This window comes from Aythya marila, assembly GCF_965140915.1.
Source record: "Aythya marila genome assembly, chromosome: 5".
NCBI lineage: Eukaryota > Metazoa > Chordata > Aves > Anseriformes > Anatidae > Aythya > Aythya marila.
The window spans coordinates 3,214,300-3,234,029 of record NC_139046.1 but is presented as its reverse complement, the minus strand read 5'-3'; the positions used below and the strand labels follow the sequence as shown (position 1 = coordinate 3,234,029).

General features: G+C 45.9%; 1 protein-coding gene across 1 annotated transcript; it reads right to left on the bottom strand.

Moving 5' to 3' along the window:
* Window positions 1-2,457: 2,457 nt before the first annotated feature.
* On the bottom strand, window positions 2,458-18,759 carry STYX (serine/threonine/tyrosine interacting protein). Its single transcript, XM_082762415.1, has 11 exons — window positions 18,524-18,759; window positions 10,005-10,037; window positions 9,118-9,171; window positions 7,941-8,038; window positions 7,185-7,245; window positions 5,840-5,876; window positions 5,255-5,294; window positions 5,106-5,156; window positions 4,426-4,498; window positions 3,372-3,465; window positions 2,458-2,959 (listed from the first exon to the last, which is right to left on the bottom strand). Exons 1-11 carry the CDS (start codon window positions 18,578-18,580, stop codon window positions 2,886-2,888), a joined length of 672 nt encoding a protein of 223 aa, XP_082618541.1. The 5' UTR covers window positions 18,581-18,759; the 3' UTR covers window positions 2,458-2,885.
* Between the last annotated feature and the right edge of the window lie 971 nt (window positions 18,760-19,730).

The window sequence follows — 19,730 nt, the reverse complement described above, 5'->3', positions numbered from 1 at the left end:
GCAGCTTTTATCAGCTTGGAATTTCCAGTAATTCAAACAGGACTGGGACTTCTGCTTCTACACCATTTAACTAGCTCCAGGCCCTCGTTAAGAGTTAATGAAAAGATCAGTGAGGAGCAGGTGATTGTGAGACAAATGAGCTGGGTTGAAAACTCGGTTTTGTGGCTGTGTGGCAATGCTTTCAGGTGGGAAGAACCCAGCTCATCAGCATTAGCTCAACAGGGAAGGTTGCTCTGCTCCCTACCACAGGTGATGTTCTCAACCCTGTCACATTCCCCCAGGGAAAGGGCAGCAGGTACAGAAGCTGCTGTCACCTCCGGAGTCACACCTGTGTAACTGCTGGGCTGGCAGGAAGCCCTCTGGAAAAAGAGTGAGTGGTTTTTACATGAGGAAAGGTGAAGGGTTTTTATATGAGTGGGACTTTCACAAGCAAGAGGCCCTAGAATCGTTCAGAGGGCACGTACCCCAAGCACACCGCCACCCCTGGAGGAGCAGGAAGGGCTCTGCGTGGTGCTGGCAGGTGCTGTTAGCACAAATTCAGCCTGCAGTGGTACCCTAAAGCCCCAGAGAGGGACCCTTGCTGCTGATTGCTACCGCTGGCTTAGCCTCAGGAAGCACATTGTAATTGAAATACGTACCAGCAGTAAGCAAAACAAAACACAAGAAATGACAGCTTTAAATAAAAGGCAGAATAATAGCACATGAGAGGAAACCTAATCTCAGGCTCCCTTAGGATCTGAGAGGCTGGTATCTGCAGGGCAGCAGGCAGACAGACCAGAATGACTCTAAAAAGTCCTCAGCAGGGGGTAATGGGATAAAAAATAAATAAATTGGTGGAAAGTCCTTAGTCATGGAGGCTGTTGGTTTGCGAAACTGTCTCCCCAGGGAAACGCCAGGACCCCAGTGAGGTAACAGAACCAGGCTGCATGAACAAGCCTCGCTGGCAGGGAAGGGTTAGATGAATCAAGTGTTCTTCTGTCTGTGTTTCATCTCTGCTCTTTCCCAAGGGTTCCAAGAGGAGCTGAAATAGGAAGCAGTTTTAAGCAGAAGTTCTGGTTCCCACCCTTGTTTCATCAGCTTGTAGCCGGCAGCAGTCAGGGAGCTGTACAAAGGAGGCAGCCCCAACCTCTGCACTACAGCCAGCTGGTAGTGCTGTGGGGTGAGGCAGCAGGGGATTTATTTCCCAGCAACCCCAGAAGCATTCCTTTACAGAAGAAGTTTGTAACAGGTCTCTAGCCCTCACACAGGAAGAGCTCAGCAGGGACTGTCCCTCTGCGAGCCTTCTGGGGAGCTGCAAGCGAAGGCAGAGGCTCGGTGACTAAGCCAAGATCAATAAATCACAGGCGTGGTCAACGTGCCTTGAATACACAAAGGCAGAAGTCCTCTATGAAGTAAACAGGCAGTCCTCAGCAAAAGGCAGCCTCTGAAGAGATCCTCACAGCAAGTACAAAGTGACATCACTGCTCAGATCCACGCTGGCTGCTCCTTCTGAGGGTGACAGCACATCAGCCTTCTGCGTGCAGCTCTATCAGAGTACAGGGAAGGAAGCTGGCTGCTCAGATCCCCAAATGCCTTTTGTGTTGATTAAACTGTCTTAAGCCCACCTATTTGCTGTTAAAATACATCCTAAAGACAAGATTTCCCACACACACCACTTCTAACAGCTTTGCCATTTGCTCAGTCAACATGCTGCTCTAAAGGAGCCATCGTTTCTTTCATATTTTTTATGCAATTGACCAACTGGCAAATAAAGCAGAAACATAAAACTGAGACTGCACTTACATTGCAGCTGTCAGAGCTACTGAGAAGGGGGAAGAGCTAAAGCTGCACAAACTCCCTTAGCAACTCCCAGTCTGAGAACTTTAAAACACTGATAAATGTGTGGCCTTAACCATCTCTTCGATTTAGAAAAGCCACGGGGAATCCTTTTGGTCTTGATACTGCTGTGGTCACTGCTTCAGGCACCAGTTTTCAATACTCACCCATTTTTTTACCTCAAATGATGCAACTCTTGTCTTATGCTGGGAAATTCTTCAATACCAGTCTGAAAATGCACTATTCTAGTAGACAACTCAACCACACTGGTTGTTCAGCTTCTTAAACAAGTGATTTAACAAGCAGCTGTTTAATGCTAGCTGGAAGAATTCAGTCTGGATGTGTGTAAAGTTGGTAGCTGCTTTCTGTATTTAGTAAAATAGCCATGTGCTAAGTTATCAGTACTCTGGTAAATTAACTTGCATAAAGCAAGTAGAGATTTTCAGAACAGTTTTCTCTTAAGTTGGCCTCAGTGTCAGTCTCAAAATAAGTCAGTATATAATAAGATTTTAGAACAAAATAAGGAGTTAATACTGAATAGATCGCTGCTGTCGCTCAGTTGCCAATAGCAGCACACAGTGTGGCTTGTAAGGCTCATTTCTATGAGCGTGACCATAACATAGTGAGAACAAAGTGAGTTTTAGCAAATTTTTTCTTTACTAAAGTCTCTTGTTATAAATTACACAAATAACTTTATAAACAAATCCCCCCCCAGCTTGCATTTTGTTTAAAGTAATAACTTTATATCATACAAATAAAGAAATTTCAAGTATGAAAAGTGCATTATTGCAATAATACCTCTTTGCAAGTCCAAAAATCTTGGTTTAGAATAAAACTGTAAAGTGTAAAAAAGGAGTAAAACAATCAGTGCCATCTATTCATTCAAGAAGTCCAACATCTTAAAAATGATGCTTAGTGTGTTGCAGAGGCAGATTTGCATCTGAAAGCAACATGTAATTGAAAAGAAGCTATGTGTGTGTTCATCGGTTTGCATTATTAATTTTTTTCCCCTAGTTTTCTTCACCTTTCTTGGCAGGAATTCACAATACAAACAGTGCTGTCCTCAGGTATCATCCGTTCTGTGCTGCTGCCACTTGCATGGTACCAAGTTCTTCGTCCTCTTCGTGCATTCGCTTTAAACTTCCTACAAAAAAGGAAAAAAAAAAAAAAAAAAAGAGGATAAATATCAGCTGTAATAATACCCATCTGTGAGCAGGGCTACAGGACAGCTGTTACTGTTTTCTTTGAGGAAGTCAACCCTTAAAAGGGGTCAACATTCAGTTTCTGGGACAGGCAGTTGCTTATAGCACTCTTCTTCCCTTGCTTTTCTCCACAACAAAGAGAAATTTCCTAGAACCCACTATTTTGGGGCTCCCTTTGCATCTCCCCCATGCTTCATTTTTCTATTCCAACAGAGCTTGCACATCAACTGCAGCCATTTCCTTCCCAAAAGTCTGAGATTCACTGCTGCTGGGGGTTTCGTCTACTAAGAGCGTGAGACAATCACCCACAACCCCAGGCTAAGCAGGTGAGATCACACAGAAGAGGTTTCTGACCTGTAGTACCAGGTGGAACAGAGAGGGATCTCTCCAGCTGCAGTGGTGACATCATCTGGATGGTTAATTTTGCTAGATAGATGGCTTCATATTCCTGGGGAAAAAGTGATACATATTGCTATTTATTTTTATATAATGCTTTGTAAGGAGGAGAAGGACTAACTCAGAGTTCAGGACACATCAGAGGGTATTTTACAGCAAGGCAGAGATTTTAAAGGAGTGTTGTTTTGACACGAACAACAAAAACCACTAGGAAGGCAGAGCAAAAGAAAACCCACAGGGTGACAAGAAATGGCTTTAAGAAAGAGAGAACTGTCATCAGAAAAAAATCCCTGAGAATGTTTAGAGAACTTCTTGTTCCCAGCAGGCAATTCAGACAGCAGAAGCAAGCCAAACTGAGAATATAGCGACTTCAGAGATTTGTTACAAGGACAAACCACACAAGGACTTCAAGTTGTGTTCTGCTGACCCATCACGCCTGTTACTACACAGCAACTCCTCACTAGGGATTACTTAAAAACACACACACACACTCAGGAGACATTTAGTCATCTCGCTGCCAGCCACTTAAGTAACAGCGAGAGTGCAAATCTATTTCACCACACTATCCTGATGTTTGCTGACCACGCACCCAACAGGCTCCTGGAATATGATAAAGCAATTTCGTGGCATTTAAGGTTTGCTGTTTCATACCCGTGAACTTCATCGTCTATGAATGCAAGCGTCAAGAAGCATCACGGATGTGTGCTAAAATATCCACTTCACACTTTCCTTACCCACCAACTAAGCTGTTTCAGAGCCTCTTGATCACTACACAACACTGAATTTTCTTTTTTTCTTCCATTCCTGGGTTTGCTTTGTCTGAAGCTTATGCCTAATGAATTAGGATACCCACTCATCTTCCTCCCAGGCTCTGCTCTAACTTCTGACATTTACTTGAAGCGTATCTTTACAGTAAATGCTAAAGCTAAATAGAAACAATGGCTCTGGAACAAGATGATTCATCAAATGGGTTTTGAGCTACGACCAGTAAAACCGAAGAACAAAACATCACCTGAAGTTGATGGACAAATCCAGCATTAGGATTAATACAGAATCTTCTTTCTTGAACATAAGTAAATGCATCCCTTAACAAGAGAAGGAGAGAGAAAATTCTTCAGTGGAAAACAGACCGTGACAAAGCCATCTGTGATTTTATGAGCATTTCTTCAGGTTATCAGTTCTTAGAAAATATGCAGCCTTCTCAGAATCGGTTTGTGTAACTGAAATTGTCTGGGCAAAACAGGAGGCAGTAGTTGCAGCATGCTCTTTGCCCACCCCCACCTCCAGTCTTCTGCTTGCTGGCCTGCTTTCAACACGCTGCTTAAAACAGCCTCTTGGGGCCTCTCCTATAAAGTCTAACAGTGAGGCATCAATCTGTGTAGGCTGGCATCCTGTTCCCATTCACAGCAGGTACCTGCTTCTTCACAAAATGCTGAAAACAAACCTGCGGTGGGAAGAAATGGAATAGCCTGCCTCACCTGAAGTCTTCACTCAGTCTCAGTGGGTGACAACTGGCTGATGTGACAGTACAGGACTGCTCACCTTCCCTCCAAATTATCATTCATTTACACTGCTTGAATTAAAACAGCAATACCTACAGATATATCAGACTCTAGGTAAGGACTCTTAGTGCCTTTTGAGAGGAATCATTAACTACATGACCGTGCAGTACTGTCCATACTCTGGTCTTACCTGTACTTCACTCCAAATGTTTCCATTATGTATGCAATAACTAAGGCAGCACTGAAATAAAAGACAAAAATAGAAATCAGTAGAATACATTCCAATACATTCTAAAAAATATTTTTAAAAATTTCTAAGCAGGATGGGTAGTTTCCTACCTTCTAGAAATCCCTGCGTTTCCATGGACAAGAACTTTTCCTGAGGAAGACAAAAACCAAAACCACACTGGTATTAACTGAGGAAAATCCTGTGACACGTAGTTTTTCCTTGCTATGAACAACTACACAGCAGCAAGATACATCCTAGGAACAACATGTGTGTTTTAATTCACTCTAGATTGCTAACTAGACTCTGTCCATTACTGCCCCAGGGATACGGAAGCACAATCTTTTGCTCCTCTGGGGATTTTGAGTAACAGGATCTCCATTCCAGGACTGCAACGCAGATTTTAAGGCCCTACATTAGGGAAGAGACAAAACTCATTCCCACACAAACACACTTGCATTTAAAGTGACACAAAAAAAAACAAACGATACATTAAGAAGTTTGTTTTCCATTTGGAGGCAAGAGAAAAAAAAAACACTTTACTCTGAATTTGTACAATTCAGCTCAAGTTGAACACAATTAGCCTCCCAAATTCAAGAAAACCTCATACTTAAGAGCGCGTTATACACACCACCAAGCTAGCTATAAAGCTTTAACAGCAATGCAGTAAATGAAGGGAAAAGCAAATCTGATTTTACCTCCACTTTGTAAACTTCCATCAATAAATTCTTTAGTCTAAAAAGAGAAAAAAATTACAAGACTGAAACATTCAGATTATTCTAAGTGTTACTACTACTTACATTTAAATATCATAGAACTTTTTATCAGTCTTTCTACAAAGCAACAACTCACTCTGTACGGATTTCAAAGCGTCTGGCTGAAGTGATGTCTATTTTTTTTTTTGTACTTTTTACTATCCATAAAATGGTCAGTGAAACTTAATGTGAAGCCAGGTGCAAAAATGCTTAAAGATCCATTGTGTGTGCTGTTTACGTTCATTTTGTGTCACGTTATGCCATTATAATAAAAAAGTGGCTTCCAGACATCTTGGTTAACAGTTTGAGGGCAGGAAAAAAACACAGGCATCAACAGAAATGGGGCGTAGATCACACTACTGATGCCCGTGTCTTCTGAAAAGTTCTCCAATGACATTTTCAGTAAAAAAAGTTGATCTCATCAGTCTACAAGTGGAGACATGATCTAGAAAGGTCTGTGAAATACTACCAGGTTTAGATGAAAAGCAAGAGCTAGATAATTTATTGTGGGGAAAGCTCCAATCAGACTCTTAAAAATATGCCAATAGAAATATTAAGATGTCAGTAACTGGGATTTGCAAAGGATGCTTTAGTCAAATGGCATTATGCTTTAGAAAAGCTGCAAGCCATCAGTTAATTTGCCAACTTCTGCAAAAACGTGACCACCTCTGCTATATGAAGTGAAGCCAGAAAAGCTTTTTTTTTTCCCCTTTGAGTGGGGGAAGGAAGAAAATGCTTTTGCTCTGTAGCAAACCAACCTCAAATAGAGATACAAAAATCACAGATCAAACCTTTAGTTTTGAGCTATTTCCAAATTTGGCTATGTCATGTGTACTGTTTAGTTTTAAGTTACCTTTTAAGTCCTCTACATGAACATGTTTCAAGATGCTGTAAGACTTACCCACACCAGCTAGTTTCCACGTTCTGTTTAATTTACATCTCTTGTATCAAATACTAAAATAAATTCTTGGGAGATAAAAAAAAAAAAAACTCCCTACAGGCTAAGGGTTTCCAAAATAAATATTAGCTTCTCATAACCTGTCTTCTTTTGGGACCATAATACAATACAGCTCTTACAATTCTGCCTCTGTTTCTATGCTTGTAAGAATGATTTAATCACCCGTACTACAGTGGCAATAAAAAGGTCACTTATGAGTTCTCAACCCTGCCACCTGCCTAGGAATGTGCCTCAGGCTGGGCTTCCCACACCTGGAACTAAGCGTGTTAGCTCATACAAATCTCACTGGAGAACTCTGTTCCCAACCCATTCACGTTCACAAATACTCACCATAGGGAAAAATCGTATTATATTCTCAACTGGATTATCTGCAATATCCAGGACTAAATACCTGCAATGAGAACAGTTGCTATGAGTACACAGTAACGCTTACAGCTGACTCAGCCCTGCGACAACACTCCAACCTGCAGAAGGAAGCCAACACTACCCACGTGGCTTTACTCTCTGGTCCAAACTCCAGAACTACTCCGAGCAAGCAGCCTTCTGGGCTGTCCTTACGAGGAAGCAAGTGAGGAACCTTCTCCAACATCCCCAGACAAAAATCACCCCTGGGGGCAGAAGAAATTCATAAATGCTGGGCTACCAGCGACACAGCTGTGTTTGAAAGCAGCACACTGTGTACTCACATCCTTACCATCAGTACATGAGTAAGGGCCACATTCTTTTCTGGGGCTCTCCGTGCAGCTTTTTCAGAGGTAGCCATTTTCTGATCAAGTTGCCTCAAGTGTTTTATTGACAGCAGAAACTACTCAGAACTAACAACCTCATAACTTAAGACAGTTACTGGACACTAACAGATACTTTTCATTTGGGGATTTGCTTATGTCTGGAGTTTAGCATGATGAAGAAACTCTAAAGCCTGGATTTAAGAGTCTTTGAAAAATATGATAAGGTGTATAAATAGTTTTGACAACGTAAAAATAACCAGAAAGAACACACAAAAAGAAATATCTCATTACTACAGAGTGAGGTGTTAAAGAGTAAGTCTTAATTGTTATACTTCTGCACATTATGCTCATTTCTCACCTAAATAGCTGTTGGAAGTTTGGTTTAATAAAGTTTGCTTCAATGTTTTGCCGTATGCATATTACATGGGTGATTCCATGTTTCTGAAGTATAGGTAGCTGCAGAAAAAAGAAAAACAGATCTTTGAGAACTGAATCCATTTATTACACAGTCATTAAAAGGAAAGCTAGACATAAATATGCAATGAGTTACATCAAGTACTTGAGGAAAATCAGAGCTGGCTTTCTAATATTCACAGCATAGCGTGAAAAATTCTCTTTCAAAAAGGCAAAAACACAACCATTAGGATTTGTAAGAAAAAAAGCATTCCAATGATGAAAGGAAGAGGCAAGAAAGGCATTCAAAAGCTCGTTTGATTTTGCACACCTTCCATTTCTCCTGAAATTGCATGTCTGCATAGGCTATAGCAATTTTCAGCTAGCATTGCGTCTTGCAGGAGTCAGACCATGGAAAGTAAGAGCAGTCAGGCCACAGTGCAAGCTGGCAGATAACAAGCTTTGTTTTTGCTTCTACAATCAAGTCAAGCACTGCTACGTACTTCATTTTTACTGCATAAGTTTCCAATTCTGATCTGTGTTGCAACACTTCAGTAAAGGAAACCGATTGCCTGATCAGCAATGTGCAAGTCTGATTATTTTTTTTTAATGATTTCTTAAGAAAAAAATATTTTAAAGCTTAATTATAAAACTCACACACAAACGTTCTTCACAATTAATTAACATGAAAGTCACTTCAAACCTAGAGTTTGCTCTGGTTTGCAGGGCATAGGTAAAGCCAGTCAGCAGAAATTAAGAGTTTGCACGTGTGCGTACGCATGCATGCACAACTTCAAGCCATGTGAAAAATCAATCAGGGCTCTTTTTCACTTTTTTTCCAAGATTAAGGAAAATGCAGTCTGTGCAAAGTGTCAACTGCCCCAGCACATGGCTGCAGTGTTCAGGTTCTCTCTGGAAAGAGGGAGGCATCGATACCAGCCCCCACTTATCCTCCAGGTTTAAGAAACCACCCCATAAAAGCACGATGCCTTGCTTCTGCCCAGCAGGAAAGATGTCAGAGAACATAATGTTGCAACCAAATTTATACCTATGTGGATACACACGTGCACTTGACCACATTGCCACAGTAACAAAGCAGCACGGCAAAGTTTCCTTATGAGACACTCCTCTGAAAATCATACCTTGCTTTTCATAGCCGAAGAATATGGGCCTAAAAATAACCCAGGTAGAATTTCCTAGGGGGACAGAAAACAGACAGTTAATACCAACCCAAAATTATCTGAAATCACACATTGCATTCGACCCCACAGGAACAAATAATTCACACGTTATCAAGTGCTGTTTCAAACAGGCCGAGGGAACAAAATCAGTTTGGCAAAATAAAAGCAGCACGACCTTTGTGCAGGAGATCTTGTTCTGGCACTGGAATTACGTCCGTTGTTTAGACTAAGCTCCAGGTTGGCTGATACCTCTTACCCAGCCCCAGCTGGGTAATTTAAAAAAAAAAAAAAAAAAAAAAAAAGCTAATTTTAAGCAGTTATCTCCTCCCCAATAAAGACATGAAGGTCTCGTACAAAGATTTGGCTGACACGGCAGGAAACTTTTAATTGTCCAGAAGTCCCACATGAGAACAGCTACACCCAACGGGATTTAAGTTAAAAAGCAGAGCTCCAATATTTTTAGTGACCAGCTCCTAAAAACATTTATTTGGGGGGATTCTGAAGGAGATTTTTTCTTTTCCTGCACTTGTACAACAGAGACTCAAGCCCACCTTGATGCTAAGCCAGCAGCCCTCTCCCCCCTGCCACTAAACCCCTTGCTACCTGTAGTCCCTGATGGAACAAGATGCCACCACTGGAATCACATTAATCCAGGAGTGTCTGAGAGATATTAAACCTCTGTCCTTCCTCCACCAGAGCAGCAAATCTCCCCCACAGTGCTCCCTGATGCTTTACCCTAAGGACCAGCTGATACCAGCTTTTTTTGTATGGCTTTCTTTTTTTTTTTTTCCCCCCTTTAGAAGGCACCGTGGGTTTTGACCCAAAGGGAAAATTAAAGTATGTCATACCTGCATCTCTCTCCTCATGGGATAGGTCCAATCCTTCAAAATAAAAGGAAAATAAATATATAAGCACACAGGAGGGAAAACAAATCCAGGCAGAGACCTATCCATGCACATTATAGAAAAGAATGAAGTCTGTTTTCTGCAGCATGTACGAGCTACCTGCTACCTCTCCAGGCAGACTCCAGTGACACTCGAGGACAAGGCACATCACTCTTCTGAGAGCGAACGTGCAGAAAAACTCAAGCACCCGACGTCATCAGCGAGGAAGCCTGTGCAGGAGAGCCGGCGTGGTGTATATCCACGGCTCGGCTTTCTGCTTTGAAATGCCTCTAAAGAGGAGAGGAAGAAGGAGGGGGGGAAGAAAAAAGGGAAAAGCTTCGGGACATTGTGTATGAGGCACAGAGGGAAGAGTCCTTTGGCTGTTACATTCCCACAGCCCTGAACAAACAGGCACAAGGAAGCAGGCACAGCAGGAGCTCCCTTAAAACTCAGAGCATCTATCTCACTGCCTATACTCACACCGACTTAGCCTTGAATATTCAGGATTTAGCTTTAACAACCCTAGGAAGTCGTGTTCTGCATCACCACAGCAAGCCACAAAGAAACAGATTTCCACATTTCCCCACGCGAGGCCGTCACACCGGGAAGGATCCTCACACAGCACCCACAGATGCCGGCGTTGGGCTGCACGAAGGTGATGCCCAACGCCTCCTGCAGGATCCCTGGTCTCCTCGGAGCTACCACGAAGTTCAGCTCCAAGTATCCCACCTCTGCAACAAGGTCTTGAGGGCATTGAGTAAGATCCAAGCCCTCAACCCACGGCTTTGCCCACCTCAGCACCCACAACCACAGCACCGATTTCACAGTCAGCCCCTTTTCAGAAGGATACGCAAGAAAAATCCAGTGCTTCCCCCAGCCACACACACACACACACACGGGGAGGCTTTGCTAGCTCTTGGTAGGGAATTAGAAAGGATTTTAGTATCAGGAAAGTTATCCTGGAAGCCACTTGGATTGAATCTAGGGCAGCGTTTCTGAGAAAGCAAACAAACATGAAGCCACTCAAAACGATTCCCTGAATACTACGGAAAATAGTAGTACAAACAGGGACACAACACCACGCTGAAACGGTCTCTGGTACAGACAGAGGGCCAGCTAAGCTGTTCTTGTGTGTTCCAGCTGTAATAATAAAAGCTCCTGATAGCAGAACGTAGAAATCCTGTAACAAAGGGATGATATTTAAGGAACTGTCTCCTTTGAAGGTTGACCCAAGCGTGTTTTAGCATAATCCCACTGCCTCACTGCATATCCAAAAGCATAATTTATTCACTAATATGCAAGGAAGTCCCGGTTTTGTCCAAGTATGAAAACAACATCATGAGGAATAACTTCTGAAGAGCTTAAGTTACGCTCCAGGAGCCCACAAGTGCCAAAGTGGGTTTACTACTCTATTTATGCACTTGGGGAATTCAGAAGTCTTAGTCTGGAGCGTAATGAAAACACAGATTCGTCACTACTTTGGTCAAGGGGCCTTAATGTGTTAAAAATACTCCTCTCAAATGCATCTGAAGCAGGAAATTGGGTTAGTCACAAAAGCTGTAAGCTGTGCACAATAAGTAGACAAGAATTTAGCAGTACGTAGTCCAAAGGAAAACAAAACCCAAAGGGCAACAGATGCCACAGATGTTCCCAACACGAAAACACGGCGCTGTTAGCTCCAGACATCAGCCACCAGCGTTTCCCAAAGAGCCCAAAAGGTACAGCTCGCAAGGATTTTAGTCTGCAAAACAAATATCTGAAAGATGGCATCGGAGATTTAAGTGTTTTCCTTCTGCAACGACACAAACTAAGAGCGATTCTGCTGATTGCCTGACAGCCCTTACAGGCTTTTAAAATTAACAACGCAAGATTATTCAAATGGCATGCAAAAGGCCCTGAAAAATCTATCAGCGTAGCCTGAACACGAGCAGAGGTCTCATTTTAAGGAGTTCATTTGTTAACCGTGCTCTCCACGCTGCAGCATCCCGAAGGCAAACAACAGCTGGAAGTTTCCCTTTATCAGACTGAAGGGATCTTTGATGCTTGGGAGACAAAATGGAAAGAGGGAATGAAAATAAGATAACGATAGGCAAACGAAAGGGTGGGGGCTACTGTGGCACTTCGTACTGCCTCCACATGAAGTGATGAGCAAGAGAAAAGGGAACGAAGCACGTTTCGAAGCCCTCCCTTCCCCACCTACAGCCAACCCCTAGCTGGAATAAATTCAAGATATGAACAAACGGGAAAGATTTTGCCTATGCTGCAGACAGCTTCCCAGTAACCACCCTCTAAACTACACCACCAAGAGTTACTTTGCCAAGAGTTGTTATTGATGTGTTTTGCCATAGCTGTACCTGTTCTTTAGGAGACCATTTTCATGGAAGAAAATGTTGACATGGCACTGATACGTTCAATGCATGTATGTGTGTGGATTTTTTCCAGCAAGAGCGACCTAGGATTTCAATAACATGAATTTTCAAGTTAATTTAGCAGCCTTGACGTTGAGCCTTGTCCATAATCAATACCTGCAAGGGAACTGCGTGGTTTTAAACACAGCTCCACAACTCACCCATAGAAGTGAAGGAGGCAGTGAAGTGGATACCCAGCGTGGTATCACTTAGCAGCTTCCTAACCCGTTAGAAGACCCCCTAGTTTTCACACACAACACATATTTAAAAACTTTCCTGACTGCTCTGGGATTCTGATCCCCCTTTTCAATACTCAGGCAGCTCTTTTACTGTGAGCAGCATTGCGTACCTCTCTGCACAGATTCCTCATCGTAATCCATCACAGCAAGACTTAGGATTGTTTGTTCCTCACCTACATCAAGAATCTAGGACTATCAGGATCCTCTTGCCTACGTTTGTTTCCATGTCTAGTGGTATCTTCATATAGGCTATAAAACTCAAAGCACCTCCTCCCATCCTGGTGCAACGTTCCTCCAGTTTGTGGAATTAAAGCTGAAGACAAACAATCCGGCAACGACAGCCCCACGTCCTGCTGAGCTGCTTCGGGTCCTTTATCTGCTCTGACCGAGTGATCTCTTGCCTATAATCTCGTACCGCTCTCTGCAGGAAAAGAAGATTACTGCTGAACAGAGCAGTCAGGAGATACGATCATTTTAACTGCCAACACTGCTGCTGCTCCCCCTGGCAGCCTGCAGTGTGGGTCGTGGACGGGTCCAATCCCCTGCCTCGACGGTCATCCTGACACAAAAAGCTTCACGCTTAATTCTGTGGAAGTCTGAAGTCTCCCAAACGCTTTGCTTTTCCACCATCTCCTCATTCCTCTCTCCAGAACACTTTACCTGAGGTCCTACACTTCAAAAGCAGAGCTTTGTCAGGTGGGAAAGCCTGACTGGGTGGCAGCTGGGAAGCTGATAACACTACAATCCTCCAGCTCTGCCTGGCTCCTGCATTCCTTTTCTTCCAAGACCACTTCCACAGGCCGACAGCTCACCGCAGCTCTTCAAGGCTGAGGTTTGTTCTTCTTCCCCTTCCACTTCAACTCTTCCTTTCCTAGCTGGTTACCAGGAAGCCTGGAAATGCGTTCACTTAAGGCCTGCATAAAAATAAAGCTAGCCACGCTGATGGACTTCGTAAAGTGCAAAGAAGCAGAATAAACTATTACTGAAAAAAGTCATGAAATGTTAAAGCAGTAATAGAACACACTCAACTGCAATGTTGCAGAAAGAAAATAGATAAAGTCCTGAAAGCATATTTGAGAAAAACACTTGAATATTACCCCAGCCTGTCATATCTATCACCATGAAGCAGGTTACTCTGAGGGACTCAAAATTAGCTAAAGCCAGAAACGAAATCAAAGGCTGTGTCTTCAGTTCTGGTCATGCTTCATGATCTCAGACACAGTTATTCTGGTTAGAAACATAAAAAAGTATATATATATTTTTCCCCAGATGAAAATATAGTGCAGATATATAAATACCCACTCTTTTTGCTCACAGAAGCCACATTCACACCACTACTGAGACAGGGGTAGCAGTGAGGATGGGCTTTGGCACTCTGCTAATGCAATGGAGCACCCAGCTGAAGGCAAGGGCACTGCCAGCCGATGGTCACCATGCTCAGGGAGCTGACACGGTCCCAAAAATCACCTATTTCTACATGAAATCCCTGCTCCAGGTCCCCACAGGAGGGACACAAGGGTGACAAGGCCGGCTGGCAGGGTGGGCACAGCCACTTTTCGGCACGGCCAGCTGAAGGATGGGCTTTGATGCCATGGCCAAGTGGCCCCAGGTGGCCAGGGCTGGGATGCTGTGCCCAGAGATGTTTTGGGGATGTTTGTGAGCAGGAGCTGCACCACGGGAAGCCCTTCTCGTACAGACATCGGTGCTTTTGAAGACACGAGGAAATGCAAAAGCAGGAAGGCGGGGAGAAAAAACAACCCGGACGGGAATGACAGAGCACGCAGAGGAAGGAAGAAGAGCACAACAGGAAAATAAAGGTGGTGTCAGCAAAGAGGACCACGAGCCACAAAAATGACAAAATGGGAGACTAAATGGTAAGTGGAAGCATAAAATAGATGAGAAACATTCGTTTGTGTTTGTCCCATTCTGTATCTTTGGGCCAAAAGGCCTCCAGGAGCCTCCTGAACACCGATTTTGGTGCCCACAATGAGCAGCACCGGCATCTCCCAGATCGTGGCGTCCCAGCCAAGGGGCAGGGCTGCCACGCTCTTTGGCTTTGTTGTTGCTACCTTTTATTTATTTATTTTGAAATTTGATTTAAATGGACTCGCACAGAGCCAATCCCATCAGCTCCCCTACACTCCCTGCTCTCCGTTTAAATTTCCTTTGTTCTGTTTCGTGGGCAGGTGGGGTATATACACTAACACAGGCTTCCTACTTGCTTTAAGGAGTGTGAAGACGAGGAAAATTGCTGCTTTGGTAAAAGTTAAAGACATTTGTTCCACCTTTACATGGCCTGTGCTACCCATGGTTAAAAGCAGTCAGATACAAACTAGTGTCTCAGACTAAATATAGCTGCCAAGACGTGAACGTTTCTTGAAGGAGTCATGTGCTACGAGAGCTCACTTTTACACGCAGAATAAAAAGGCGAGTTTGATTACTTCGCCAATAGGCTGATCATTCCACTACAAAAAACAAAAATAGTCCTAAAAAAAAAAAAAAAAAATAATCTACGTGGATCATGAATAGTAGTTTACTCAGCCTGCCCGCAAGCAAACACGCCAACGTCTTAACAAATAATTGCGCTGGCAGTCGGTGCCGTGTTCCTGCTGCGTACATCTCACCCCTATCATTTTTGGGGTAAGATTTCAAGGGATAACAATAGCCACCGTACTTCTTAACTAACCCAGTCCTTATTTACCTTCTTTCCAAGAGTGCTAAGGTGTCTCAGTGTTCATACAGCAGCACGCACTGCTGCCGGCCTCTTCTGAAGGGTCCCTAGCCACACATTTTTACACTGGGAGAAAAGGACCAGCATTTCTGAAATTTAAGAAAGTTTTAGAGCCCAGCTTGGAAAGCACACCAGTTTTAGAAAAAGGCACATAAATAAATCTAAGCCTAAGTGGTTTCCATGCTATGTTCAATCGGCATTACTCATCGGGCTTTGACATATTCCCTATCAGCACCCTATAAAACAACGCACACTATTTACAGACATTCACAGCAATTACCAGAAAACCTGGGCAAGAACGAGGAGTTACAGCTTCAATACCCAAACATTAAAACTGGAACAACCCGAGTGGCATACGGACGGGTAAAAAAGGAGTTCAGCTTCTAACATGGGCTTGCCAGCATGAGACAGAAGCCGGCGGATCCCAGCCTTCGTTAGCTCACGCTGCAGACCCAGACAATTAGCCAGGCTGCAGGCAGCACGCAGGGGCCAGAGGAAGCACTAAAAAGCGGCACTGACACACGCTTGCACCGACGCGTGGCGGGCGCCTGTCTGTGCTTGACCTGCCAGGAACACGTTTTTGCCACCAGGACGAGCCTTAAACACACAGCAGGTACAGGAACAGGAGTGACACCCATTGCTAGGAGAGCTTCCGACGCGCTTGGGGTCCCTCCGTTGCGGAGATGTTGTTCCTGAGATGTTATCGGGGGAGGAATGCACAGGAGGCACGCGGGGCTCTCTCCATCCAGCAGGCAAATACCGCCAGCAAGTCTCAACGCAGCACTTCACAGCCTCCAGCAGGTACTTTTAGACGGGGTCAGTCATTCCAAAATTCAGCAGGTTTTAGTGCTAAGCATGGATTAGGGGTGTTGCAAACCATCCACAGGCCAGGACATCCATCTCTTTTATCTCTATTTAATCTAGAACACCTTCCTGCTGAAGTCAATCCAGCAGCAGGCTCTCGCCACCCTCCCCAGCAGAGAGCCTTGCCCACTCTTACCCTTCCTCGTACCAGCACCGCGGCGTGAAGCTGGGCGGTCAACCAGACGGGCTCACGAATTGGCTTTTTTTGTTTTAAGCCATCACACAGTTGCTGGTGTCAGTCAGAAGGGAGCTGGCAGCCAGACCACGTTAAAACGACCAGAGTTGTATGTGCTTGTGAGCGGTCCACATCGGGACGTCCACCAGGCGTTCCCCAAATTCTCCCTCCACTGCCCCTTCTCCAACCAACACCTTATAATCAAACCCACCACGACACCACACCACACACAACCCTCTTCCTAAAAAAAGGAGTATTAGGGGGACTCCTCATTGAAGAGCCTCCTCACAGCAAAACAGAAGGGCTGATATTCAGCTCTCCATCAATTTGGAGGCAGAATGACTTCAGTTTCCTGAGATTGCTTTCCCAAAGCATCTTCTCGAGGATCAGGCTGAGGGCCCACAACTGCAGCCTCTTACCCTTTAAGCAAAGGGTAAAAGCGAAAAAAAAGCAAAAACTTTAAGTTAGAGGTACACGAGCTTAGACATTCTCACACCGGCTGCAACTTTTCTGCTTCCCCAAACACTGCGATAGAGTCAGACACAAATGTGAAGCACTGAGCGCGTAAGGCATATGGTTTTTAAATATAGTCCCTGAAACTCTCCACTACGGACCTGCGGCATTTGAAGTTTTAACGCTGTACTATCAAAAGAGAGATAAGAAATCAAGCAAGAAACAAACCCCACTTCGTGAAGGACGCTGTCTTACAACTCACCTTACTCAGCTAATTGTAGCAAAACTGGCAGTGACCTCTGATTTTAAAACTATTTTAGCCAAACACTCCTTTTTTAGCTATTCGAGTTAGAAGCAGGCTCGAAAAGTCACCCAGCCTAATTTACTTAACCATCTCCAGAAGCAACCTTAGCTAATGGGATTGGTTTCTCCAGAAAGAAAAGATATTTAAAAACAAACAAATTACAAGCCTGGCGGGGCCGCGCGCGATTTGTGTTCAGATCCGAACACAACGATTACAACTTGCTGAAAACAACCGAGGTGATTTGTAAACACTCGCCGAGCCCTGAAGTGGAGAGGGCGTTCAATCATGGCAACAAAGGCGAGAAAGAAGAAGGCAGGTACCCGGCATGCTGAAGGTACTCTTACCACAATAAAAGCACGCAACAACGGCTCCGTTGACACAGCAATAAACCGCGTTGTGTCTTGGATAATATCCTGAAACGCGGGGCAGCCCGTGGAGCCGCGAGGAGCTCAGACACCACCGGCTCGTGGCATGGATGTGGTGACATTTTGTGCCAAGTTCTGGATGCCACCAAAGAATCACGCTCGGGGCTGCTTGTAGCACATGAAGACACGCCAACGGCACCCAGGGCAGCACGACGAAGCTGTGCCAAGCCCCGAAATCAGACACCGGCCCGGCTCAGCCTTGGTGGATATTTGCCACCTGCCTCCAGCCGCTGTCACGTCCCGGGGCAGAAATGCCTCCCGAAACGCCAAGGGGCTTGTGGAGAGCCTCGGAGCCAACTGCTTGGAAGGGGACGGGCAGGAGGGGCTCGTTGGTGTGGAGGAGAGGAGGTTGTTGGGGTCTTGGGGCAGGCAGAGGGGCGAGGGAGGATGGGGGGACAACAGAGGCTGTGAGGGGAGCGTTGTGAGGGGACATTGGGGGCTGTGAGGGGACGCTGAGGGCTGTGAGGGGACCGTTGTGAGGGGGCTCTGGGGGTTGTGAGGGGACACCAGGGGCTGTGAGGGGACTCTGGGGGTTGTGAGGGGACTGTTGTGAGGGGACACTGGGGCTTGTGAGGGGGCTCTGGGGACTGTGAGGGGACCCCGGGGGCTGTGAGGTGTCCCCCATGAGGGGACCCCGGGCCGGGCAAGGACACGGAGCCTCCCAGCGGCGGCCCCCGAGGCCTGCGGGCAGGGCTGGGTGCAGGAACCCTTTCGAGGACCGAAGGAAGGGAGCAGGGAGAGCCGAGCCGAGCCTGGCCGGGCCAGCGGGGAGCGGCCATGAGGAGGGCGGGGAGCGGCCGCAGGGGGCTCCCCTCACCCCCCGGGGGCCTCCCCTTTTCCCTTCACCCCGCTCCGCCGGGCGGAGGCGCCCAGGCCGCCCTTACCTCGGAGTCCTCTTTGGCCTGCGGCAGCGCGGGGAAGGCCGGCTTGGCGAGCTCCATGGCCGGCCGGGCTCTCTCCGGGCGGGGCCGGGGCCGGGCGGCTATTTGGGCAGCGGGCCGGCGGGGGGAGGCTCGGCGGTGGCAGCGGGGGGCGGCGGCGCGCTCAGCCGCTCTCGCCCGGCCGCCATGCTGCTGCTGCTGCTGCTGCTGCTACCGCCTCTTCCCTCCTCCTCCTCCTCTTCTCCTCCTCCTCTTCTTCTTCTCCGCCTCCTCCTCCTCCTTCTCCTTCTCCTCCTCCTCCCCGCCTCCGTCCCGCCCCGCCACAACGGCCGCCCGCTCGCCTCAGGGCTCTCCCCTCAAGGCGCTCCCCTCAGGGCTCTCCCCCTCACGCCCGCCGAAGTTTCCCCGTTGCCGGCCCCCGCCGCTTCCATTTTGAGGAGAAATCCCCCTCCTTTGGTGGGTTTGGGCTCGCTGGCTGGTAGAAAAGCCAAAAAGCTGGGGTACGGCTTCGTGCCAGCCCCGCCACCCTGCCAACAACACCCCCCCCCCCTCAAGGCGCTGGTGGCAGCCAAGAAAAAGGCAGAGCCCCACAGTGTGCCCACTTCGTCCCCAGGCACACACACACACAGCTCGGCTGGTAGACAAAAGGCATTTTTTTACCCCATCCAGGGATGGTCCTGCGCCAGGAGCTCAGCCCCATGCTCTGCTGGGCCCCCTCACCCCAAATTATCCTACTGTTTCACTCACTGGCTCATCTCCCCCTTGAGAAACCTGCGACAATCGTGTTTGAGCAACAGCTCTGCAATTTCCTTTTAGCGAGAGATCAAAAATGAACCAGTGAAGGGCAGCACAGCAAGAGAAGTGTGCTTCATGGCCCTGGCCGGCACCTAGAATAGGAACAAGGAGGGATACTTGGGACATTGCCACTCAAACTTCAAAAATATAACCCTTTTCAGTACCTCACAAAACTGTTCTGTCATCTTTTACCCTTCTCCAAGGTAATGGAAGAAGCTCAGCTCAATTTTTACATCATCACAGTGCTCAGAGATTGACTTTCATTGAACATTGACTGTTCCGAGCACACCACCCAGGTGTAGCACCCAGACCCAGCAGCTCCGTCTGAGCTGCACTCAAATGCGTGGTATGGAAAACTAAAATTGAAATTTGCATCTTATACTCCTGATACAATCACATTAGGAAGTTTTCATAC

Coding starts and splice junctions, on each gene's coding strand:
- STYX (XM_082762415.1), bottom strand. CDS start 18,580: ATGGAGCTCGCCAAGCCGGCCTTCCCCGCGCTGCCGCAGGCCAAAGAG. Junction 3,466..4,425: donor GATTTGTCCATCAACTTCAG/GTGATGTTTTGT, acceptor CTTTTTCCCCAG/GAATATGAAGCCATCTATCT. Junction 2,960..3,371: donor TGTTCCACCTGGTACTACAG/GTCAGAAACCTC, acceptor CCTTTTTTGTAG/GAAGTTTAAAGCGAATGCAC.